At 28.9% G+C, this 26,642-nt stretch overlaps 1 protein-coding gene across 1 annotated transcript; it reads right to left on the bottom strand.

Annotated features, from left to right (window-relative positions):
- Positions 1-1,700: 1,700 nt before the first annotated feature.
- On the bottom strand, positions 1,701-24,775 carry LOC129960626 (uncharacterized). Its single transcript, XM_056074168.1, has 3 exons — positions 24,561-24,775; positions 15,395-15,764; positions 1,701-1,913 (listed from the first exon to the last, which is right to left on the bottom strand). The coding sequence occupies exons 1-3, from the start codon at positions 24,636-24,638 to the stop codon at positions 1,774-1,776; spliced, it is 588 nt and encodes a 195-aa protein (XP_055930143.1). The 5' UTR covers positions 24,639-24,775; the 3' UTR covers positions 1,701-1,773.
- Positions 24,776-26,642: the final 1,867 nt, after the last annotated feature.

The raw sequence follows: 26,642 nt of genomic DNA, 5'->3' as shown, positions 1-26,642 counted from the left end.
TCCACCACTGGTTATATATTATATTTAGGAAACGATTACATAAAAATTTCCGAATGATTAAATTGAGGATTTAAAACGATAAACTTCGACTAGCATGTTGAATTTATTGTTCAACAGAAATGATTTAAAGAACAAGTTTTGAATGAATTATCTATAAAATAAAATTACTGCATATGGATATGGAATAATTTATTACATAGACCTATTTAATTTTTAATCAATAAGCGTTTTTATATGTATTTAGTTTACAGTTGCTATTTTCTCGCAAACTTCAGGAATAAAATACATAGACCTCTTTGAAAGGGTTTTGAAATTTGATGAACTCGGAAGTAATTAAATGCTAAAAACACTTGCTTTCATTAGCAGATGCAAATAAATCAACAACTGATGGTTATTTAGAAAATGCAAAAACTGGTTTGAAGTATGCCACTAAATGGAATACAATCAATCCTTTTGATATGCATTTCATATTTATATGATGTTTGTCTCGTGCAAACTCTGATCAGTTTTAATATGATGTTAATCGTGTTAAAAAATGTATGTTTTCTAATTTCATATATAATTTCATGAAAATTGATAATTAAGAATTATAAGTGACTTGCCTATTATTTAGTTCATTAAAAATTCTCTTCGTCGGAAAAGATTCGCAGAAATTTTTTTCTTAGAATCTAAAAATATCAAAAGATGCATTTTATTCAAAAACTAAGCTGGAATTTTCTTTCAGTTATTATTCCCAGAGCTGCTCAAAATAAAGTGTGGCCATATGCTAAATGATAGGCTCATTTCTGTTCTAATAATTTCTTTTAACGACAGAGATTTTTTAGAATGAAGAGTAAATTTATATCTAAGTTAAAAATATGATCAATATAAGCATTCATGTAATAATAATCAATTCCTTCATTTTTAGTTTGCTTAAACTGAACGAGAAATTATGCTGCTTGTTTTACAGTTATAAACACTGAAAATGCTGGAGGATTTATATCTACGTAGAAAACATCCCATCATATTGTTAAAATAAAAATAATGGACTATAATGAGTCATAAAGGAGGCTGCAGTCAAAAGAATTTCGATTTCATAGATCATCATGTTGTAAAATCTTTTGTCTGTTCTTTCTATGTGTTTCTAATCTATTCTTTTCTGTGTGGTACTTCTAATGATCAAATTTAAGGAAGTTTGCAGATTAATACTCGATTTATCCATTTCAAGAAATTATATAAAAATATGCACTTAATCTTTGTAAATTCAAGAAAATCAAAATTTGCAGAAGACAAGAAGAAAATTCAGACATTTCAGGACTAAAAATAATTGTTAGTGAAACAAAGAATAATGATTTTGAAATTAATAAATTTTCAAAAAATATTTAAACCTTTCATTGCATTTTGTGCACACCTTGTATGTATATATGTATACATGTTCTAGTTATAATTATTAAAAGCTTTTAGAAGGCAAGCTTTGAAGAATTTATTTTGTTGTTATTTGAAAATTGTAAATAAAAGGTAGAAAATTTCTTTCTTTTCTAAACAGATTTTGAAGGCGTTAAAGCTTTTATCATAATGATTGCGAGGCTTTTTGTAACTGAGTTGTGAGTTTTTTTTTTTAAATTTTAGAGTTATTTTTTGTAAGAATTTCTTGTCTATGATTATTCAGATTACTTCAAATAGGTATGTGACCTATTTTTTAAAAATTCAAATCAGAACTGTTTTTATTCATTAATGATTTTATTTCGGTTCAACAAAATTTGATGCATAGCTCAGTGACCACGTTTTCATTCGTCAATGAAATATTGGATGAAGACAAACAGTTTTTCCCTGGAAGTAGCAGCATTTTTGGTTGGTAGGGCAGTTTTCATCATTTCGGCAATACTGCATTGGGCCTTGAAGGAATTGCGGAGGAGGGCACGCCCCTGGTCGGCCTGTTAGAAAAGATAAAAAAAAAAGTAATTAAAAAAATGTTTAAAATTTCTTCGTCATTGTTATATTTTTGATTATATTATTCAGGTTAATAAGCAATATGGAGGCAATCAGGTCTGGAAGGGAAATTAAAAGATGATGAGATCTAAAATTAAATGAAAGTTTCCTTCTTCATTGAGAGACAAATACAATTTGTTACAGTCTTCACTAGATGTATGATTTTTTATTGTTTTTGATTATGAAAAAAAATATGATTGATTAAAAGCATATCTTTGACAAAGACTCAAAAACACGCATTATTCACTGAATAATTACGTATGCTTGATAAGCTCATCTCTATCTTCAATAATCCGCAGTTGGAAACGAATTCATTCCATGATCTGAGGATAATACATTTAATCAAAAGTGGAATGTGAAAAGAGGTCGGTAATTTAAAAGAAAAGTTAAGCCAAGCTTATCTTGATTTTCCTTGGTTTCATTTGTTTGTGAACTTCTTAGAATAAATCATTTTATGAAAGATTTCAGAATTAAACAAACTACTTTTCATTCTTGGAGAAGATAATTTTTAATATCACTTTGAAAACATAACATTTTTTTAAAATCTTGTATTCAGTTTACGTTGATAGTAAAATTGTGAAATTTTGCAAAATTCTTTGCGATACATACGATGTTTTTCTCACAAATTCCCCATCAAATGAAAAGGGACCTTATTAAATTTTTGTAATTATATATCAAATGTTTTGAACCACTATATCAACATAACTAACATTTTCCTGTTGGATGATTATTCTCAGATCAAAAACACCATTAAGATAACAACTAATAATTGAAAACTGGTTAGAGCTCAACCTAAAAGATATTCAGTGACATTTTATATAAAAGGAATTTGGATCTGAATTTCATAAAATTTCACCTACATTCGAACTAAAGGTCTTCTGTTAGTTATGTGAAAGGGTGGTGCCGAATTTATCATTCATTTGCATAAAAAGAAAGTTCTGTAGTCTGTAGAAATATTGAGTGTATTAATTAATTTCAGATTAAATACAAATTCTTGTGAAATTCTTTCATAATTGTATAAAACCGACAACAAATGCTTAATGTATACGAATGTAGAAATAATGCGCTTTTTCAAAATAATAAAAATCTAGTAGGTTTAACAATGATTCAAGAAACAATTAACACTTTATGTTGCTCAAAATGTTATTTTCATATTTAATCTGTTCACTTAATATCTCAGAAAATCTAAATAATTCGTCGAAATTGATATTACATTGTTCTAAAAAAGTGGAACAAACGTGCCTTTCTTTAAATATTGCAAATAGACACATAATTCCAGTCACAAATTTTAGTAAATAAAGTAGGAGATTGCAGAAAAATTGAATTTTATAGTGGCGTATAATAATGGATAAAAATAACAATCCCATAAATGATATAATAATAAAAATTTACAAAAATGATTTATACATTCCGTCCCCCATAGTGAAAATGCGTCAATTAGCAAAATTTTTTCTCACGCTTATTTATAAGCACAAAAGTTTTATGCTTCTATTTGCAAAATTTGCTAAAGTAAATCAAGTACTGGCTGAGATTATTTTTTGTTTACTCAGACTGGTATTTGAACGAGCCTCTCATTATTCTGTTCAAGGATAGCAAACATATCGCAATATATCATTAAAAGGGTGGAATCATAAAATGTTAAGTCTTATTAAATTAAAACAATAAACAAATAATGCATTGATTGAAATGTTTACAAAACTTGTTAAAAATGATCACCTTCGATATAAAAGTTTTTTTTATTCTGACAATACTTGAGTTAATGCAATCCATTTCATGACTTATGACATAAAAAAAAAGCTTCTTGAATTCTTTGAAAAAATATTTGCTACATATGTAGCAGTCAAGTTATACGCAGAAGAACGTAATCGATCACATAAATGAAAATCAAGAGGCGTCAAGCCAGGCGCTTTGGAAGAAATGTATCAAATCCTTGAAGATCAATCCACTTATCAGGGTATTCCGTAACCAGCCATCGCCTGACATATAGTGAAAAGGAGCTTCATCTAATTGGATTCCAATAACGCATGAATTACCAATGGAAGTAATCCCAATGGCAATTTATCCGTTAGTTCAAATGCAATGTCCTTCAAAATAAACTAAATATTTCTCATTGCCTTTCGGTTTATTGCTATACAAAATGGGACCAATCAATGTAATAACTGTAACTGTAGATCATTCTGAGTGAACAACCGTATGCATGATTAGCAAATATCTTTCAGCTTCTATTGATTGGATGGCATACTAGTAGATAAATATTCGCATACGAAACGTTTTCTGTATTGAATAAACTTGCATTCCTAAAATAAAAGTCTCCATCTAAATTTGTGATAATTCCCTCTAAATTTAAAAATAAAAAATATCTTTGCAAGTTGTGTAGACAGAGAATGTAACTTTGTGTGTTGCCAGATGAATAAAAGAACATTTTACTAATTGACAATGTTTACATTATTGAACCCATAAAAGAATGTACATTAAAAAAAAAACGTTTTAATTTCGAAAACCGCAGAAACTAAAGGGTTTTCACTCAATTGCCCAACCTTATTTAATAAATCTTTTCAACTGAAAGCGTATATATTGAAGTGAAATATTTAGAGAAATAAATAAAGCACCTTTTGTGTGAACTTCCATCACGACGAAAAGATAAGGGATTAGAGCGTTATATTTCTGTTTCTTAGCCATCAACTTTTTTATTGATAAAAATGATGGCGCTTGTTCCTAATTTCTTTAATTAACCAAATAAAAACATGCAACATATAATATTAATTACTAACCATACCATACCATATTTTTATATTAATTTCATTCACTATTCTTGAAAACCGAACCGTCATCAAAAATATTTGTTAGAATAATTATAATTCTTTATACAATTATTTATTTCGAAAACAATCATTTGATGATTTGCAGCACTAAAAGCTAAGAACATATATGGATGCAAACAGCTATCTTTAAATAAAGAATAATTCAAATTTATATGCAATTGAAACGAAGTCATATCTATGCAATTTAAAGATGAATAATCATCAAAGATATTCATATATATCAATGCATTTACTTGCAAATCACAACTTACTAGAGCTTATTCAGATTACAACTCATTATGGAGCGATATATTACAGTAGAAATTTATAAAATGGAGTCAACAAAACCGCAATTTTCTGCACTGAATACGTCTAGGGGAGAAAAAAAGATGCGCTTTTTATTTAATAATATTCATCGATGCATTCTGGAGTGGAACCGATTAGATATTAATCATTATTTTTATTTTTTACTTTTTAAAAACTTAATTTCATTAATGCAAAGTGAGAGCGTAAAGTTGCTCTGCAACTTCTACTGTTGAAAGAGAATAAAAAGCAAGGGCAAAAAGATCAAGGCACTTTGTTTACTGCTTTTGACTTGAAAAATTAGATGTTAAATGAAAAATGTCAGGCATATTTTTCCTTAAAAATGGCAAAAAAAAAAAAAAAAAAAACCTTTTTGATTTTTTTGACTTTTATGTCGCATTTGAACAAACAATGATCGTTTGGCGTTCTTTATTTTGTTGAAGTAAGTTTCCAAGGAAGATAGCGATGCTGAAAAATTTTGAAAAAGATTTATTGGCTTCTTTACAGAATTATTTTAGGAAAAATATGGATTTTTATTCTAGATTTATGTGAAATCCAAAAGGCTCATAAATATCAGCTGATTTTTTTTTTATTTAAAAAGTAAAAGGGTCAGTTGCCGACGGCTACACTTTGAAAAATCCTCATTTTGACGAATATTTGCACTATAAATTATTAACGGTATAAAATGTGTATTATTCTAATGGCAATATTTCAAACATAGATATCATTAAAATTTTCCATGTAAAGAAAAGTATTAATAACAAAGCTTCGAAAAGAATATTTTTTATGATTTCATTAAAAAAAAAAAGAGAGAGAACAAACAGTGTGCATTTATCATCGCTATTACAATTAGAATATTAATATAATGTATCAAAGGTGTTCAACCATACAAGGTTTAAAGTTTAGAAAATAATGATTTTTAAGTAAAAAATAAAATAAAATAGCTCGTAATTTTTGAATCTTTACTTTGAAACTTTTATAGAAGAAATTTCGCTGATTTTTTAAATACATAATTTTTGCTTCTTAAGTGAAAACTATCATAATGCATTGAAATTCTTTCTAAAATTAATTTGATGTCCTGCAACAATAACAATATCGATAGTTGCAATTATGTAAGAATGAAATAATAATAATGTCGATAGTTTCAATTATATGATAAGGGTGAAATATTAATAATGTCGATAGTTGCAATTATATGATAAGGGTGAAATAATAATAATGTCGATAGTTGCAATTATATGCTAAGGATGAAATAATAATTTTTATACAAATTTAATCTTGGAGGCTTATTTGTTTAAGGATTTCGGAAATGTTCCTCTTTAAATGACTTTTTTTTCATTTGCAAAATTTAAAATAATGTTGAGATTAAAATAAATAATCAAATCTGTCACTTTAAGGGTTTCATAGAGATGTGAATACTTTTCATTCTATTTCATGTTTATTATCGATAGAAGGAAGCTTACTATAGAATTTGTGTGTACTGTACACAATATCATTAAATAAGCATCAGTTAGAACTCGAAGACTTTTGATATTACTTTTGTAAAATTGAACAAATTGGTATAGTTAATTTAATTTTTTAACTCTTTAAAGTATTTGTAAAGAATTCCGCTTCATGATCAATGCTGCGAGTGGAATTGTCGGAATATGACATCGTCAAATGAGAAAGTTAAAAATCTGCATAACGATTATACAGCTCTGAAAAGAGAAAATCCCCTGAAAAAGCTATTTTACGGGTCTCTCAGTGTGGGTCAGCACAAAAGGCGGTGAAAATTCTTGCATTTATATTTTGAGAAATGTGGATGAAATTAAAGATCCGTACCACTCATAAGTTAAAGCAGAAGTGCTTTTATATTTCTATAAAAGTAGAGTATTTTATGTTTGAAATTAAATGTGGTTAAAAAATGTTCATTAAAAAATCATCACATATACACAAAAAATAAAATTCTGCATCAATATTACTCCTCTGATTGCTTCTCAAAAATTCCTGCAAGTATTCGGCTAGTACAGAAACAATAATTTTCTCTACTATGTAATTAAATAAGAGCACCTTTAGTCTAATTTTATAGTAATACGAGATGCGGTTAGAAAATTTAAAAGATGAATTTAGGAACTATTACACTTTCTGAATACATTTAGCTTCAAAAGTTTTATCATCTAATTTGAAGAGCTTTAAAAATCCTTTCATATATTGCTTATTTCTTCATATTTATTTTTACTAGTGTAAGAACGGGGTTAGAATAAAAGGAAAAATGAGTGGGACTTGAGCCAATATAATAAAATTTAAAAAAAAAAAAAAAGACACCTCACTTTAGGAAAGAACCAGACTGCAAAGATTTATCCTATTTAAATTCCTTTCAGCGAGTTTTGACAAAATGCTGTTGATTACGGCTGAAGGTGACTGCGAAACCATTTCGAAAATCCGAGAAGTGCTAACGTCAGAAAAAAATTCTTCGCATTCAAAATTTAATGAGATACAAAATCATACAGGGATACACAAATATTTATGTTATTGTTGAGGTAAAAGTATAATGCTTATTTAAACTTACGAAAAATTGAATGATATTTCATTATATTCTTTTGTAAAATCATTTACTTTTTTGGTTTCTCAACGGTTGCAAAAATAATTGCAAAACTTAGCATGGTTTTTTCGAAAGAGAGGGAATTCAGTTTCTTTTTTGCTAACAATCAGCAAGGTATTTTGATGTAGACACTGGCTTTTTACTTCAAGTATTAGATTATATCAATCCGTAGGTGTAGCAGATCAGTAATTGTTGATAAATTGACGAATGATGCATAAAATTTAAAGAATTTAATGAGCTTTAAAAATATTCAATAAATTATCTTTAAAGTTTTTACCAGTTGAATTTCCAGAGGGATTTTCTGACCTAAATACTTCACTTTCAATTTTATTTGATCTGTGCCTTATCCAGGCTATTAATATTCCAGGAAGGGATTCCTGATTATACCTCATGCAGTTTATCTCTAAATGATAGAGTTCCAAAACAAAGTTTGATTAAGTTAATAAGTGTTATTTCATAAATCCGCTTATTTCGGATTGAAGGAATTTCTATTACATATAATATCTTTTGTATATTTCTTAAATCCAGGAAAATCCAAGATTCACACGAATCCTTTCTTTCACAGAAATTTTTTGTCTCTTATATTATAATTCATGTGAAATTTCAGATTCAAATGTTTTAATTTTTATCCTTTCTTTTACTGTCTTCCCATGCTTTATCAAAATGATCTATGAACTTCGACGAATTAATTTAGTTGTAATTTCCTGAAGTTTCATTCGTTGCTCTTTTCACATGACTACAGAGTGAAACTGATTTCCCCCCAAAAAAGTAAACATCTTAAACTTAAAAAATTCACTCCTGATGTTTTATATGCGTACTGTTTACAGATAAATATTTGGCGCAGCTTAGTGGAACATGGTCCATTTAATTTTTCTATCTTCACTTTTTCAAACAGTTTATTAACCTTTCAAAAATTATAAAAGCTATTAGTTTAGTAGCAATAAAAAATAAAACAGTTTTACATCTCTTTTCAGCAAAATGAGTCATGCAAACAAATAACCTACCAAGTAAACAATATAAAATGTAAGACAACCTGTCTGATGTTTAAAAACTGGTAAATCTCGACAGAGAATGTAAGCAACGAATTCGAATTCAAAGTTATGATTATTTATTTATATATCTTAATAGCTTTAGATGGCATTGTGATTGAATAAGGTCGCTAACTTCTTATTTTTACCTGCTAGAAGGGGTTAAAATTTCTAAACATGTTATTTTAAGAAACTGTAAGATCTTTTAGGAAATAACATTTCAGAATGTTTATAGTTCTGAAGGCGGCATGATTATATTATTTCAAAAATATTATTTAAATTATTATTTAGGTTTAATTCAGTTTCCATTTTAGCATTCCTTACAGAAAAACTTCGTAGACTGTGGGGGGAGACATGCAAATTGCCTGGAGCAACATTCAACAACAGAGAGAGGCGCTGTTTTGATACTTGCCCTGGGCAACAATTTTTTTTTGTTTTGTTGTAATTAAAGTTTCTGGGAAAGAGATAAATTTTCTCGAAACTTGTAATAATTGTTAAAATTGATGATAATTATTTCCTTTTTGGCTTGAGCGATTTATTTCTGTAGAAGAGGAAAATATTTTTCTATCAGATATATTTTATTTTTTATTCACAATCGAAATTTTCTTTTAACCTTAAACTCAATATACGTATTCAATTTTAGAATAAACCAAAAAATAAAGAACAAATATGAAGAATTTATGAAGTTGTTTTTTTTTTGGATTGATCTCAATCTCATGTCTCGTAGTTCCGACGACTGTTATTTTTATAAACAGAAGTCTGATGTTCCGGTCGCTTTTTCCAAATACACAGTTCAAAATACGACTTTCAAACAATAAAAATTATCAAAAAAATTGCTTGATATCAAAATTTGTTCTGAAAATTCTTGTAACCCGTTCAGATCGTAAATTGTTTTTTCAACTTTGAATCTGCAGGGTGAAAATCGGTCGCGGAAGTACATTAAATGAAAATTTATCGCTGGAAACTGTCCCGTGGAAGCTAATGTGAAAAGAAATAACCAAAGATTATAGTTAAAGGGAGAATAGATGGGAAAATATTTTGAAATTTTATCCGGAGGAAACGCTTTTGTATTTGAGCTTTATTACGATCAGTTAATTTAGCCTCGTCTAACATGTTTTTTCCAAAGTTTATAATGAGGTGAAAGAGTTATTAGGTCATACAAATCACTACCATTATGAAAGGAAAGCATTTGTATTCTTCTAAAACTGTCCTTACAAACTGAAGAGATTTGCATAATTTTGCCCTTGTTTATAGTGTTTCAAAAGTAGAGTTATCTTTTAGAAAGAAAGAAAGCTTAAAAATAGTCTAAACTGAAAAGTTCGCTGCCATGCGTTCAAGACGGAGCCGGTAGGTATTTCTTTTTTCATTACAGTTACGTAAAAGTTTTCTATTCTATGCAAAGAATCCCAGAACAGAATATTTCATACATTTATTTTCCCGAAAATAAAGAATATAAAAAGAAAATATTGTAATCATCAAAAGATTCGAACTCGAATTTTTGACGAATCTGCACGTTTTAGACCACCTTGAGTCCGAAAAACATAATTTTGGAATTATGTCTGTCGGTCAGTCTGTGAATACGATGACTCAAAAACGTTTTGAGCTAGACGTTTAAATTTGGTATGTAGTCTTAGCATCAAATTTGTAGATTTCTATCCAATTATGAGCGATAGTTTTCACAAAAGTCTGTTTGGTCTAGCTGCCCGGATGCAAGTGAGATGCGATAAATACAAAGAGCTCTATGAAGTATTTTGTGCAAAGTTAAATTTTTCCGTTGCCCGTGTGTACTTCAGCATGCATGTAAACGCGATAACTAAAAAATGCAATAATCTAAATAAATGAAATTTGGTATACAGTTTTAGAATCTAAACTGTAGATGTGATGACCCTTAGAACTCAAACTTAGTTCTCCCCTATGCTGTCGCGGCTTTCCGATCATCCAGATGTTTTTTTGTACGTGCCTTCGGAAGGGTTGGAGTAGTCATTTGTGATTTAAAGTGTAGATTCTAATTAACTTTATTAAGGACTTGATCGTTTGTCGATCTGTGCTTTCGCATGCATGTAAAAGCCGTATCTCAAAAACATAATAACTTAAATGGATGAAATTTGGTATTTTATTACCAAAATTGTAGTTTTTTTTGTCAAATTTTAGTTTCAAGCGGCCAAGAAAAGGGCACTCATCATGCATGCTCGATTTTCTTCCCTATACTGTCAAACACAAAACGCTTACGTGTGGGACTCTGAAAATAAGAATCTGAACATTCTAGTCGTTCATGGTCTTGTAGAAGATCCGAAATTTTATGTTGGTTGGAGAAGAGGGGATAACAGCTCTATTAGACAGTATATTCATAAACAGTTTGGGGGAACCAACTCCCACTGTTTTCAATTTAAATAGAAAAATTACAACGTTTTTTTTTTTGCTTTTAGTTTTTTTTAAATTTCATATTTTATACAGCTTTCATTTAGAATTATATCATAAATATTATATATAGATAAAACTGGCTGATATTTCGGTTGAAATTTGGAATACAATATCAAAGGGAATATATTTGAGACTCATTAGACGAGTTCAAGCACTTACTGTGTATTTATCAATGTGTAATTCAAACATTTAGTATAGTTAAAGTTAAGAAAATTGAATATAAAAAGCGAGGAAATATATATATATATATATATGTATATATTGAAATTTAAAATGTAATTTTATATTTAAGTAAGATTATCCAAAATGATTATAGAAAGTGAGGGTAACTTCTGTGTAAAGTGAACTACGAAAGTTTTCTCTTTAAATCATGTATTATACCAATTTTAATGTCGGTATATAATTGGGTAAAATTTCAGATGAAATGTTTGCAAAGCAATACCAAGTGATTATGGAAGGAGTGAAGAAAAAACTCGAATACAGTGAATTTTGAATATTTTCTCTTCTAATACGTTATAAGATTTCTTTATGTTTCTATTTTATTTTTAAATATTTTATTACTTGAACCAAGAAGGCAGTGATCACTAAAACACGAATTAGAACTGGGTTTGGGACAACAAAATCAACCTGAAAACAGTTTAAACTTAGACAATTTCAAAACGACAGGAAGAATTTAGAATCAAGAAGCACAACATTTCAGGAGTATGATATCAGCAGAATTCAATTGAACAAAGTCCAACTAAGTCTTTTACATATGTTTGATGTGTGTTGGACAAGACATAAGCGACGAAATGTCTGAGAAGCAGTTTGTGACTTAAAGAACATAGGAAGCAGTTGGACACTGCACGCATGCCTCCCACGGTTCTGACGCGTCGGAAAAAATATTAGCGACATTTTTGCTCAGCATTTCTCTCAGAATGTCGGAAGAAAATCGGAACAGTACAGGAGTTAAGCGTGCAATAACCAAATACTATCCTATCAATGAACGTTAAGCTTCTAATCACTTCTCTGATATTTTGTTCCACTAATGACTTGTCCGACACAGATTGCGAGTGTGCACAAGGTTTTAAAAAATTCCAATTTCTCGAGGCAAGGGCGGCTTCTGTACAGGTATTACTCAACTGCAGTGTTCCGACGTTTTTTTCAGTGTATGAATATAATCATTAACTTTTCTTTAGCAAGCGATATCCAAAGCTACCATAATCAAAAGTTTGTTTTTAAATTTTTCAATATTCAGGGGAAACACAGCAAAACACTTTGCGTATCTCTTTCAAAGAGTATAGATCTCTGTGCAGGTGCAACAACAAATCCCATGCGTTTCGTTCCACATTCTCTGAAAAAAAGAAGATATAGCCAGAAACACATTATCTTTTTCCCTTGCAGATATGTGAAGTGGGGCTTTAAACATTTTTATGGTGCAGAATAATCTTTTTCGCAAGGATAAAATTTAAATATAAATAAAAAAAGGAAGGATAAATTATTCATAAATAAACATTCATTAAAATATCTCACTAATAATTTTTTTTGAATATTACTAGAAAGTAGCATTCTTAAATTGATATGTAATTGATTGATTTAATTGATTTAATTTTAAAGTTTTATGATTTTTGACATAGATTTAGGAGTAGATTTTAGACATAGTTGAGTATATATTTTTATATAAGAATAAGGAATTCAAGGGAAATAAAGGAAAATGCTTAATTTGAAGTTTCATTTCTAATTAAAATTAATTTAAAATTACCAATTGCTTTGTTATAGTACCTTTGTTAAAATTTATTTACATCAAGTTGAAAATATTATTTTTAATGAGCCATTCAAAATTAATCAGAAAACTTAAAATTTAAGTTATTCCTATAATCCCGTGGCTTCAGTGCACGAACTACAACTGCTTTAGAGCGTAACATTATAACGAGAATAATGTAGTTGATATTTTTCGATTACATATAATTCCTGATGAACAAATTCGAAATGATATTCCTTTTTTCTTGAGCACAGTTATTATGATAATGATTGAAACGTGTCTTCATAATTTGCTATTTATTCTGTTTGATATATTACTTAATATATTAATTTTAAAGATGTAAAAGCAGTTTGAATGCTATAGAAGGAATTCATATTCAAAAACAGAAGTTGTAACCTTCATCTTCCTCATTTATATTTCTGTCAGAACAGAAGGTTATGACACCCCAAGGATATTTAATATTTTTTTCTCTTATATTTCCATTTTTTTTTACCTTTGTTGCACATTTTGAATTATTTACCGCTTTGCGACGACGGTAAGACGATAGGTAAGTAATTATTATTACTTGTCTTCTTCTAGTTTTACTCTTGACATAGTTAGTCATTATTATATTACTACGTGAAATATCACAGAGGTGATCAGCAAACAGTAATTGAAAAAATCTGGTTAAAATAAACTGAAATTTGATGGTATTGCTGAAAAAAAATACCTAAGCAAGTATTAGTCGCATTTTCAGAACTCCAACTCCGAAACAAGTTATTAAGATGATTCAATGATTTACTTCTTTCGGGAACTTGCTTAGTATTTTCCAACTGCATAAACAATTTTGGAATAATAATAAAAGTGAATGAAGTGAATAAAAGTGAATATATTGTCATTTTTGCTTATAAATAATAAATTTTGCTTATAAATAGCATCAACGGACTTTTGGAAACAATACAAGAAAAATTTCTAAACATTTACGTTGGTGTGATGCATAACTCTTATTATTTATTGTCTTTATCAGAAATTTTATTATTTCACTTACTTTAAAGTCTTGTTAAATTATTAGAATTTCTTCTCCTACATTTAAGTTATATATTTCGTAATTATATCTAATAATCAATTAGGCCCTTTTTGTCTTTATGCGACAAATTTGTTATGGCATAAATTCTCCATAACATCAAACCAAACAATTGCATCGAATAATAGGTGCATGTATTTATAGTGTTTTAATATTCAGAATAAGTAGCCTTTATGCTGCATCGTGAGAATCAATTAACTAATATGAACAGCAATTGCTAACTATTAATTAGATTTAGCAAGAGATCATTGTTTATGAACGAAAAAATTTAACTTCATTTCATTGATTATTTTCTTTTCTATACCTAAACAATTTATATTTAAAAGTAAAAAAAGTATTTAAAAGTAATAAGAAAAAGTATTTAAAAGTAATAAGAAAAAGTATTTAAAAGTAATAAGAAAAAGTATTTAAAAGTAATAAGAAAAAGTATTTAAAAGTAATACAGATTTTATGTTCTATCAGTGTTACTTAGTTTAACCCAGTTACATTGATAGAAGCTCAGCTGTTATTGCATGACTTTTTGTTATATTAATTATCTGAATTGAATTTTTGATACAAAGTTATTTAAATTTTACAAATCCAAAAAGCTGCTACACTATTTGAATCTTATTTCTAGTTAGTTTTGTGTCAATTTAAATATGATACCATATGGTTCTTATATTGCCAATTTTTTTTTATAATGGCATAGGGGTTTCATAAAGTAACAGGTTTAGTGAATAAAAGAGCTATTCAGCTTTCACTTTGCATTGGAGCTATTCTAACGCAGTTTAATATTAATACCAGAGAGTACTTTTACATCAGATTTCAGAATTTTCTCTGAAAATATTTTAAATTAGAGGTTGTTATTTTAAATTAGAGGTTAAATTAGAGGTTGTTATTTTAAATTAGAGGTTAAATTAGAGGTTGTTATTTTAAATTAGAGGTTAAATTAGAGGTAGAGGCTATTTTAAATTAGAGGTTTTATGGCAAAAGAACTATATTAGCGAAAAAGAGCCACATGTTTGAAAAAAGAAATAATATTCAACAACAAAAAAAAAAAAAAACATTATATCAAGTAAAAGAGAATAAAAAAATTTAGTTTTCGTAGATGGTAAACGTCCACAAAATATAAGAAGACCTTCAACATTGATAAAGAAAGGTTTGTCACGCATAAATAAGATTGATTTCATTAAATAATAAGATTTGGTCCAATTAACGTTTAAACGACATATGATAAGGCATACTAACTATACTGGTATTTAAATGTGGTTAAATTTGCATTTATTTAAAAAAATAAAATCGATATTTTTAGACAGAATGAAAAGTTAAATGATTTATGACTATGATAAATGATACTTTTACTGATAATGGTTATGAAATCTATAATAAAAACAGAAGTAGTTTTGATAAGTTTGAATTTAAAATAAAAAAGTTAGACAAGAAAATTGCGAAAAACTACTTTGGGAAAAATATTTTAGTTTATCTGATTTCATAATTTTTGAAACTTACCAAACTGTGTAGCTGTTATTTGACTACCTTTATTATTTCCAGGCCACCCCAGATTTTGTGGGCGATCATTGCAACCGTATGCAGCAGCATAACCTCCGTACACGCAAGCCCCTAAATTAGAAAATCCTGTAGCTTGACAGCATTCTCCTTGATAGCATTGTCTACTGTCAACACATCTGCGGTAGTTTGAGCCTTTCATATTTCCTGTAGGGAAATTCCAGGAAGTGCCATAAAAGCCATTGTTGCTACTCCATGGATATGATCGACCTCTAGTGTCCCCAACTCCATAATGTTCTCTCCAACCAATATTATATCCTGGTCTGTAATTGGTGATTCCACTAGGTTTCGAATTCCACATCAAACTGTCAACCTACAGTCAAACAGGCATTTAATTAAAATATGACTTAAATTTGATTAAAAAAATTGTTACGCCAACAGTATAATGCCAACAGTAATTGCAATATGACTGCAAATAAAGTCATTGCAAGAGCCAGTGCATAGAAAGTAATCGATATCTGAGGTATATAACATATTTCAAGTCTCTATCGATTTTGTCGACCTTTGAAATGTCAAATACCTGTGAAATGTCGACCTTTGAAATGTCAATAAGCAAAAACATTGCTTTCATGGCCATCAATATAGGCTCCAGCTGAGCTATACTTCTCTAACATACCTCTCCCCGTATCAATAGCAAAAGATGAGTTAGAAACGAAAAAAGCATTTATTTATAATAAAATCTTGTTGCTTTCCTTAACAATAAATTATATATTTTTGTACGCCAATAATAATCAGAAAACACAATTAAGAGAAGGTTTTTTGCTGTAAATAGTTAACATGTGTTGAGTTTAAAATATCAAGAAAAATCTTTTCATAGGGTTTAGAGAAGACGCAATCGCTCCTGGAGGATGCAAGGAAGTATCAACATACTTGATTATGAAATTCTTATAGTAACATAACATAATTCGCAAAGCGCAATTATTTCTTGTGATGTCACAGTCTCGTGATAAACACTACTGAATATCCCATCTAATATTTTATTGCACGTTATATTAAACTGCTCTGCGATCTCTCTCTCTCTCTCACACACACACACACACACCCTCACACCCATATATATTTAAGGAAATCTCTTTCCTTGACCTGGCCTAGGGGTAGCAAGTCTTCCCAGTGATCTGGGAGCCCCGGGTTCGAGTTCTGGTTCGGGCATGGTTGTTCTCTACCCTGTGTTCTATCTGTGAAGTGTGTGAATGAACCCCCCTGTAAAAAGGGGTCATGCAAGCGAATGCGTGTGTCATCTTCATAGGAGCTAGAAATCAGACTTCTGCCCTCGGGTGCTCAGGAGCCATGGCTCTCAGAAGCTACTGCACATTCGACTTAAATCACTGACAGTCCGTCAGCAGGCTTGTATAGTGCCATAAGTAACAACAACATGGAATCTCTTAATTTAATTTAAATCAAAATTAATTTCCTAACTTTCATTTTAAATTAGTCCATGTTAATTTCATTCTAAAATGTTCTCTTACTTCCTGATCCATTTCCCATTTATTTATTTCATTAATTCTACATGCGCTCTAGAAAACTGATAACTTTCGCATTTCCCACATTCAGAGAGAAGGATAAAATTCCCAAATGCTTACAGCCTTCATTTAAAGATACCTAAGATTCCCTTACATGAATCAACATGTTGCAAAGAAATCCCTATCAAAATCTCATAGTAAAATCACTGAAGGGACAAATTTCCGTCTTTTTTGCTTTTGTGTCACGATGTAGATTGACGCATCGCTTATCGCTTTTACTAGGTACAAATTATTATTCCCGTGGTGAAATAAATCGAAGTCAAAATTCTAAATGTTCCATCTTTTCGTCCACGCATTTGCAAAATTATGATTACATATATGTGTGTGGATATATATATATTTCCCGAAACGATGTATTATGGATTCTACAATTAAATTGATATGACGCATTTGGCATGCACCACGTGGATACTATGTGCAGTTCCGAAATCAGCGGCGATGCAAAAATACTTTTAAAGAGAATAGAATTGAAAAAAAAAAAAAAAAAGCCTTTTCTCTAAATAGTCCAAAAATTTTAATTGTAAATTTCCTCATTGTATTTTAGAAAATTGTCGACATATCGTTTTATTAAGAATGACCTCTAACAAAAAAAAAAGCAAATGCGCATTAAACCAGATGTACAGCCTTCAAGGGCAACATGAAACTGAAACCAAAATATAACGAACGAGAAAAAGCGAAGAAGAAATGAAGCAATCGGCATAGATTGTATACTAGTAAGTTATGGATGTTAATCAGCTTCAAAGCTGCTGGGCGCTCGACAACTAACCGCAAGGTCAATGTTCGTTCCTGGATGTGGTTTAAAGAAAGTTTTTTTTCCCCCTTTCAAATTAAAGGTACAATTTACAAACATTTTGATTAACATGTTCTTTAATTTTTCTGCAAAAATAAATAAGTAAATTTTCAGTCCTATGATACTTGAATTACAAATACTATTTAGTTTTTAAACAGTAAAATAATTATAAATATACCTTTAATGTTGATAAACATTAACTATAATTTCTCACATCACAATTTTTTTATTCATTGATTTAAAAAATTTATTTCACATTATTTAATTATTTAATTTTAGAAATCTTTTCTATTTAAAATGCATTAATTTTTAATGACATTTAAGAACAAGAATGATAATTATCATGAAAACTTTGGAAGCAAGTATAGTTTGACATTTTACAATGTTAATCGATTGTTCATTAAGGCAACGTTACTTAAAACGATCTATCGGGGAAACAGGTTACATTACTCGTACATAAAATATATTTCTCTTTCATCGAAGAGTTAGGCAGTGTTCCAACGGTATCGGATCATTTTATTAAAAATTGATGATGACAATTGATGATGAACTATTGATTATCTTTTTATACAGTTTCTACCAGGTTTTCTTTCTTGATTATATTCGATCAAATAAGTAGACTTCACCATAAGCTTCATAAAACTTTTTTCATCTGTCTATAAAAATAAACATTACAAGGTTGAACAAGTTCAATAACTTACCACCTGCTCTCTACTGTTTCCTTTCCACCTGCTCTCTACTGTTTTCCTTTAAAATCGAGACCATTTATTAGGTAGTTAATAAATTATTAGTTGCTTTGTATAATCTTGCAAAAAAAAAGAAGGAAAAAAAAAACGTTTTTGTAGAGTTAGAAGGAATAATTTTTAACTGTTAAAGCCAAATAATTTAAAACTTTCAATGAATTCAATAAAGATAATATTAATTTTTGAAGTTATTTTTATCATCATAAAGGATTGTTTTAAATATAATTTAGCTGATATGCAAAAAATAGAATTTTAAGTAAAATTAAATTATCATTTAAGCGAAGTTATCATTAAATTATCAAGTAAGTATAAAAACTACCAATATTTCAATTAAAATATTTGAAAATTATTAATTTTAATTTGACATAATTTTGAAAAAACTTTAAAAAGTTGTATCTAGGAGAGAATTTTAACCTCGAGGTAAGGGGCCCGAATACGTTATCACCAGTATACTTCGCCATTTGATCACCAACCACAACTTCCTAATAAATAATTGTAAGGGATTCTGGAGCTCTCCAACCCTAATGGATGCGCAATCACTTATGATAAGCCCATTATGATTTGTCTTACACTGGATGAAATGTTTCGCAGGATAAGATGTTCTGAGTGTTTTAAGGAGCTCTACCTTATTATTAACGGAACCCGTTTTTGAAAGAACCCTATGTCTTTCACTTCCTCAGAAGAGTAATTATCATTTTATTTGTTATTTATTATGCTATGATTTTACTTGTTATTTATTATGCTATGATTTTACTTGTTATTTGTTATGCTATGATTTTATTTCTGAAATAAAGTGTAACTTATGAAATACTTATCATTTTAATATACTTTCTCAATTGGTGAATTCATGTAATTTTAAAATAATTAACTCAAGCAGTGCAATAAAACTATATTTTGTAAGAGTCTATCGTAAATTAATAAACGTATTAATAAACAAATCATAAAGCAATCAACGTCTTTTTCGTTCTACAATTATATATAAAATTGTTTAAAACTATGCTATTCTGAAAAAAATTGGTTGTATTTTAACAATCTTTTAATTTTTTTTTTAACTTGTAATTTTTAACCGCTTTTTTTCTACTTATAATAAGTATTTTACTATTAATTCTATTTCTGTAAAAAAGTTCTTTTATGACGCATCTGATGAAATATTTGCTGTTGGTGGTAACGAGTGAAAAAGAAAAACATTTTTATAAATTTTTTCAAAGGAAAAATATGTTAAAATTTTCGTTTGATATAGCTAACTAATAATAAAACATATATAAATTCTAATTTATATGTAAGATAAATTTAAAACAATTTAAATACTTAAGCCTCGATTGGTCTCATTGATAAAAATTCTTGTTAAAAGCTTTACTTGTGAATAACTTTCTACTCAATATGACTACAATTACAACAAATAGACAAGCACTTCTAATTGCTATGAAACAGCTATCTTATAAATTGCAGACAGTTTGTTTTATTTTCTAAATATAAAAGATTCATGCAAATAAATGGTGCGTAAGATTCGCGCCTGGATTGCAAAGAGCTGAAATCATTAATCTTAGCGTTATTTTGGTTGTTGTAATTCCAGTATTTGAAGGATGTTTACTTGTTAAGTAATAACGCATTTGCATGAAAATTAAAAGCTTGGTTCCAGTTTCATATTAAATTTTTTAAAAATGTTTCTAATCATTATTAAAAACTTAAACTACCTAAAACAAAATAGCAACAAAGAACAAGTAAATAGATAAACTAAATGACACACAAATCTTCAGAAATGTTTAGAACAAGAATGCTTCTTTTCTTAGGTTAGGTAGTTTATTCATATTTTATTTGTTTTAAGTTTCAGATTTTGATAAATACTTTTGAACTAGTTAACTGAGATTAATTATACGGCATGGGATTACTTGCTTGTAATAATTATTGCCTACTTTTGTCTGGGATGAGAGCTAATAATGTTAGGGTGTCCCATAAGCTTCTTTCCTATTTCTAATACGAAATGAATGCACAATATTTACTGTTTCAGATATTATTTATTATATAAGAACCCTTTTGCTCTATTACCCTCTTCCATCTCCCAGGAAGCCTCATTATGTCTTCTTTCCAAAATTGTTGAGTTTTGAACAAGAAATAATCCCTGAGCTGCGCTTTTATTTCGTTGATGGATTTAAAGCGCTTATCGCGAAGATAATTTTTCAAGGTCATAAAGAAGTAATAATCAGATGGGGCGAGATCTGGAGAGTATGGAGGATGTGGTAAAGCATCCTAATCAAACTGTAAGAGTTTCTCTCTTACGATTAATGCAATATGTTGTCTCGCGTTGTCATGATAAAAAACAACGCCTCGTTGGTTCATTAATTCTGGCCGTTTTTCTTTTCTTTTTATTTCCTGCTATGGCAGCTTTCAATTGATCTAGTTGATGAAAGTATTTTGTAGAATTTATTGTTTCACCTTGAGGAAGGAGCTCGTAGAAAATTACGCCTTTCCAATCCCACTATGACGCTGCAAAAGAAAGAGACTGTGGCATTGTAAACGTATTGTGAAAGAGCTCTGGGACGAATGAAACAGATGACATAGACGGCTAACAGATAAGCCTGCGTGTTTGCACAAGCAGAGTCAGATAATGTCATTCATAGCACGATGAGAAAGAAACTTTTGCGACACCCTAATATTTATATATGCAGTTCTTCAGAAAGTTTTAACCAGTACAAATTCACTTAGAAGCATCATTGCCCATCACAAGTGTTTTTTATTAAGGGGGGGGGGGACGTTGAACTTGAAAATGTTTAAATGTGCTTGTGTACTTTTACATTTTAACCAAAAATACTAAACATTATTAGAAAACGTTATAACATAAAAATATCTTCCTGTAGTTGCATCTTTAATTGCAATGTATAAATATATTTCACTTACAGAGCTGCAATTTCATAATAGCAAGTATATTTCCTTTTTCAAACACTCCAAAGGTTGATAATAATAGTTCCATACATGTTTTGACATCGTGCTTAAGTCTTAAGAATTCTTTACAATGCTTTTAAAAAAGGAAATATCTTAAATGATTTCCCACATAATTTTTTACAACATATTTGATAATATAGTTTCTAACTATAAAATTATTAAATAATTTCTAAAAGGATACAGAAAACATCTTGTTTCATGGAAATAACTAGGAATAAGATATTTTAAACGTATGGTGAATATAGTTAATAGAATTTCTTTTTAATAGAATTTCCATTATAAAATAATTGAAAGTCATTATAAAATATTTGAAATGAACTGTTTTACTTTCTCTTTAAAAAAAATTCAATTGACAATACTATCTACAAGAATATAAACTTTAAAGACCATAATAAGAAATGTAATAAATAAATAAATATAGAGTTTTGGAATCAAAGATAGGTACATAAAACTCAGGTATTAACAGTTCTAATCAAATCTGATGAAAAAAATCACAAATATATGCTTCGTATTCGCTTTTACATGAGTCAGTTTTTGAGCTGTCTGTTCAAATGTTCATTGTGTCGAAAGCACGTGCGAAAGGCAAGGAAAAGATATATAAATGTATGTTTTTTTCCTCTTTTCACAGAAATGCGCAGAAATGATTTTAAAAAATATTGATTCTGTGTTCGTAGGTGAGGAAATGAGATAAAAAATAAACAAACAAATGCAAAAGCATCTACAACACGATTTAGAAGAGAACCCAAAACCTTAAAAAATAGTAATTTAAATTACAAATATGTTGAACTGCCTATATTTCAAATCAGTTTTAAAAATCAAGAACTAAATTAAGCGCCTATTAAATTATTTCGTTCGAATTCCACCTAATAACAACATTTTTAAAAATTGATTGGTGTGAATATTTAAATAAAAAATTTTCATGTAATATTATTTATACATAATTGGTTTGGTCAATAACATTTCAGTTTATTTAACTTCTGAATCATGATTAGATGACCAGGATGATACCTGGGACCCGCTTTTAAATTGTCTAGTTTCTGAAACCGGTAGACATAGGTATATATTTTTAATTGGAAGAATTTTTTGAACCTATAAAGGAACTGCTCCAAGTTTATATACAATTATTATTATTCACATTTAATAAAATTATTATTATTCACATTTAATACAATTATTATTATTCACATTTAATACAATTATTATTATTCACATACAGTTATTATTATTCACATTTAATACAGTTATTATTATTCACATACAGTTATTATTATTCACATTCTCCTATTATTCACATTTATCAAAATACTTTTTGACGCACAATCATTTTTAATTATAAAAATTCACTAAATTTATCGAGTTATGAGTCTTTGAATTTGATTATTCAAATCAAAGCTCCTCCTCCTCGCTGAAGTGTCGTACTTTGATTGATGGGTCATCCTCGGGACGACCACTAAAATGATCTAAAATAGGGATATCCAATTCTTAATAACTCGTAAAGTTTCATTCGTTGGGGAGCTGGGCTCTATATCTTGTAAGATAATCTACATGCATTGTGCATTCGATATCTTTTCTTTAAGCAAATTTAATATTGAACTTTTTTCTTAAAAAATATAATAATTTGAAATAAAAAATAATCATACCGTTTTTTAGACTAGAAGAGGGGGGAAACACGGAGGAATTCTCTCTGAATATAAAAGAATCAGTCAGTCTTTTTATTTGCTCATTGTCTATTGTCAAAGTGATGCTTAGCATTCCCGAATAGTATATTACCGCATAGAATAACCTTATTTTACTTTTGGAAATTGCAGCGCCATATGTAAATAGAAAAACAACTGATATAACACCTTACAAAATTTGAAGCCCTTACAAATGTATTGTTTTTTTGAACAGACATTCTGAACTCCAGTTGTGATAAAGATAATTCTTTTTAATACTATGCTTTCTATGTGGCATTTGTTTTAACTGTATTATTCGAACGTGGCTTCTCTGATAGGTTAATTAAAATAATTAACAATATTTTTTTCTTAAAATATCTTTTTCTACCACAGCATTTTATTTTTGTTGTTTCATTATTAAAAAAATAATGAGATATTGTATTGTTTAGTTGTAAAAATTTAATTGTATATTTTGCACAATCTGTGGAAATTTTACTTTAGGTGCTGATAGAAATGAATATATGTATTTATTTAAAAAATATTTTTAGAAAAAAAATTAAATGTTATTAAAAAAATTAAATACTACTGAAACCCTTGCTGAACAAAAGTTTTACTACTTTTATATTATTTCTCACATTATTAGTAATATAGTGTCTTTGATTGTAAAGTTACACAATTCTTTTTTTACATATCTTCAATAGTTTAAATAGAAGAACAAACATTTTATTCTCGATGTTATATAATTTCTTTCTAAAAAAGTGAATAATATAAGCAATATAATTGGAAATTTCGAAGGATAATATTTGCAGCTAACCGCCAAAGTGATCAATTATTTTCATAGCATGAATTTCAGCTCTTAGAAATGAGCTTTTAAAGAGGATCAATCGAAATTTTCGACAAGTAATCTAATCTTTGTAAAAGAGAAGTTTTTACTCACAGAGTTATAAGAAAATGGAACTGCTGTCTTGTGGCGTTAAATTTTCAGCTTTGAGATTGGAGGTTAATGAATACGAGATCCAATTTCACTAACTATCCGCAAGTTATGTGGGTCTGGTTCAAGTTAAGAAAGCTATCTCGTTAAAGTTCTTTGTCTGCTTAAGATTTGGAAGTTTGAAGAATGGGATCGTATGCGCCTCCTTATTAGACCAATGTTCAAAATTAAGATCCAATTCCCGAAACATCCCTTGAATTTCTTCAAGACGGAATAGAAGTAAACTAAACTTTCAGAAAATATGCAAATATATATGAACAAGTTATTTTGAATTCTAAGAATAAATCACAGAGAGTTCGATAAATCTGAGGTTTAAAATATCTAGCTTGCGAATTTAAATAACTGAAATATAGATTAATAAACGAAATGTAGATAGTTAAAAAAATAAAGATTTGTCATATACTTTAAAAAATTTCACCAAACTTACTAAAAATTGAATAAAAATTTACAAAAGATGAAACAATACCAACCTGAAAGCATGTAGCTAACAACAGTAATCCTAACAGCACGAATGTGACTTTTCCCATTTTTTCAGCTTTTAGACCCATTGCTTTTGGCACTCGTTTCTATTTATATAAGCAATGTCGAAAAAGCAGGAAAGGAATTCGGAAGAGATGTTTGAACAAAGGGAGGAGGGTTTTGCGGATGTTTGGCGTTTATCAAGGCTGTCCTACGAAAGGCCGGCTGCAATCGACAGGTGCTAACTCATTGCATTCTCTAGGACAAGGAGATAATTGTCAAATAAAATGTACCCTAGAAATCTACTCTGTAACTGTTCAACTGTAAAGTTTTCCAAAAAGTGGGTTTATTTGTCAAACAGGGAGTAATAAATGAGTTCTGTCATATTTTGATGTTTGCATTTCCAGTGAACTCATAAGATAAAGGATGTGCTTCCGGTTATGAATGGCGAAGATTAGTAGTGACAGAAAGCAAAATGTTCGGAACTTTAATAGATCTTATTAAGTTGACTAATTCATATACTTGCTTACTCAAAACTGATTTCTTAGAAAATCAATATCTGAAAATAATGTGTAGTTGATAATTTATACTTCAATCAATTGGTCTTTTTTAAATGTAATAAGATATATTAAAAGAAAACTATGCACAAATTTGACCATATGAAATTAAGCGCGTGGGCAAACTTTTTCATGGTTCGTATTTTCTTGCATCTTTTAAAATTGTTATTTACTTCAAGCCCTATGGAAGGAATAGTAAATGAATCTGATAGAATTAAATAACTATATAAGCTATCTTTTTTATTTCAGATATTGATTTTTTCCAGTTTATCCCATATAGCATTTTCTTGCATCTGCTTTGACAATGTGCAAATTGGAAGAAGAAAACTGATATTCATGTTAAACCATTTATTATTACTTTCATTACTGACTTTGAAGAACAGTTATATAATTTTTTTTTGAATTCACAGTCCCATCTAAAGCATATTAGATTCATCATCACACTCGCAATATTTATATCATAATCCTCAATTAACTTATATTTAAAAATTTGAAAGATTTTATGAGATCGTTTTTCTCGGATGTACTGTTTTTTTTGTTACATAGCATTTAATAATCAAATGTACTATTTCTTTGTTACATTATATTTTGTAAATAAATGTATTGTTTTAATGTATTGGGATATCTAGCAATGGAACGAATTTATTGAGATGACTCATTGCTACTTCACACTTTTCTTCGACCTTAATATTTAGCCATTTCTATAATATCATAAACCAATATTGTTTGTAAATATAATACTGATTAACTCTAAAAATATCTGATAGTCTATCTTTAGGTATTAATTCATTCTGACCAATTCAACGTACCACTGAGTTAGATGAAACTTATCGTTTCGAACGCCTTTAATTCGTCTCCTGCGACTGTAAGACTTTGGATAATTTTTTATTAGTCTTAATCTCATCAGATATACTTGCATTTATCATTTTTTTTTTTTTTTTTGCAACGACTTAACCTATCCTCACTATTTCATATGCACCAACTCCAAACCATTATCTACGATTGTTAAAATTTACAGTAATTTCGAAAGCAAGCTTGGAACTGATTAACAGCAGTATCGTTATGTTAAAAATAGAATCTCGATTTCGAGAATCTCTTTCCTCGAGTTAATCTCGTATGACTCATCGAGTTTGAGTCAACAGAACTAAGGGAATCCCCATTTCTGGCGCATAAGGACAAATTCTACATTTTGACTATTGATTTTTAGAAGGTAATGCGAGTAGTTTTCTAAATTATAATTTCATAAGCGAGTTATAAATATAATTAGTAAATATTCGGAGTTAGTGTAGTATAAAATTATAAAAAAATGTGCACATTATATCCACTCCGATACTTTGTAGTACATAAAGTTTTAATTCCTGTCCGAATACTGCAATTAACGTGCGGTTGGCAACGCTAAGGCAAAAAAAAAAAAAAAAGGACAAATTACTTCCAATCGATAGTTAACGCTGGTGTAGTATCCCAGATTATTTCCAGAAATAAAATTATATAACAGAAAGCAATGCCAAATTACCTAAACACTTTGTATAATGATTA

Source organism: Argiope bruennichi, chromosome X2 (assembly GCF_947563725.1).
Source record: "Argiope bruennichi chromosome X2, qqArgBrue1.1, whole genome shotgun sequence".
NCBI classification, from domain to species: domain Eukaryota; kingdom Metazoa; phylum Arthropoda; class Arachnida; order Araneae; family Araneidae; genus Argiope; species Argiope bruennichi.
The sequence above is the reverse complement of the archived record's forward strand: the minus strand, read 5'-3'. Positions and strand labels throughout refer to the sequence as shown.

Coding starts and splice junctions, on each gene's coding strand:
- LOC129960626 (XM_056074168.1), bottom strand. CDS start 24,638: ATGGGTCTAAAAGCTGAAAAAATGGGAAAAGTCACATTCGTGCTGTTA. Junction 15,765..24,560: donor TGTTAGCTACATGCTTTCAG/GTTGGTATTGTT, acceptor GTTTGACTGTAG/GTTGACAGTTTGATGTGGAA. Junction 1,914..15,394: donor AATAACAGCTACACAGTTTG/GTAAGTTTCAAA, acceptor CTTTTCTAACAG/GCCGACCAGGGGCGTGCCCT.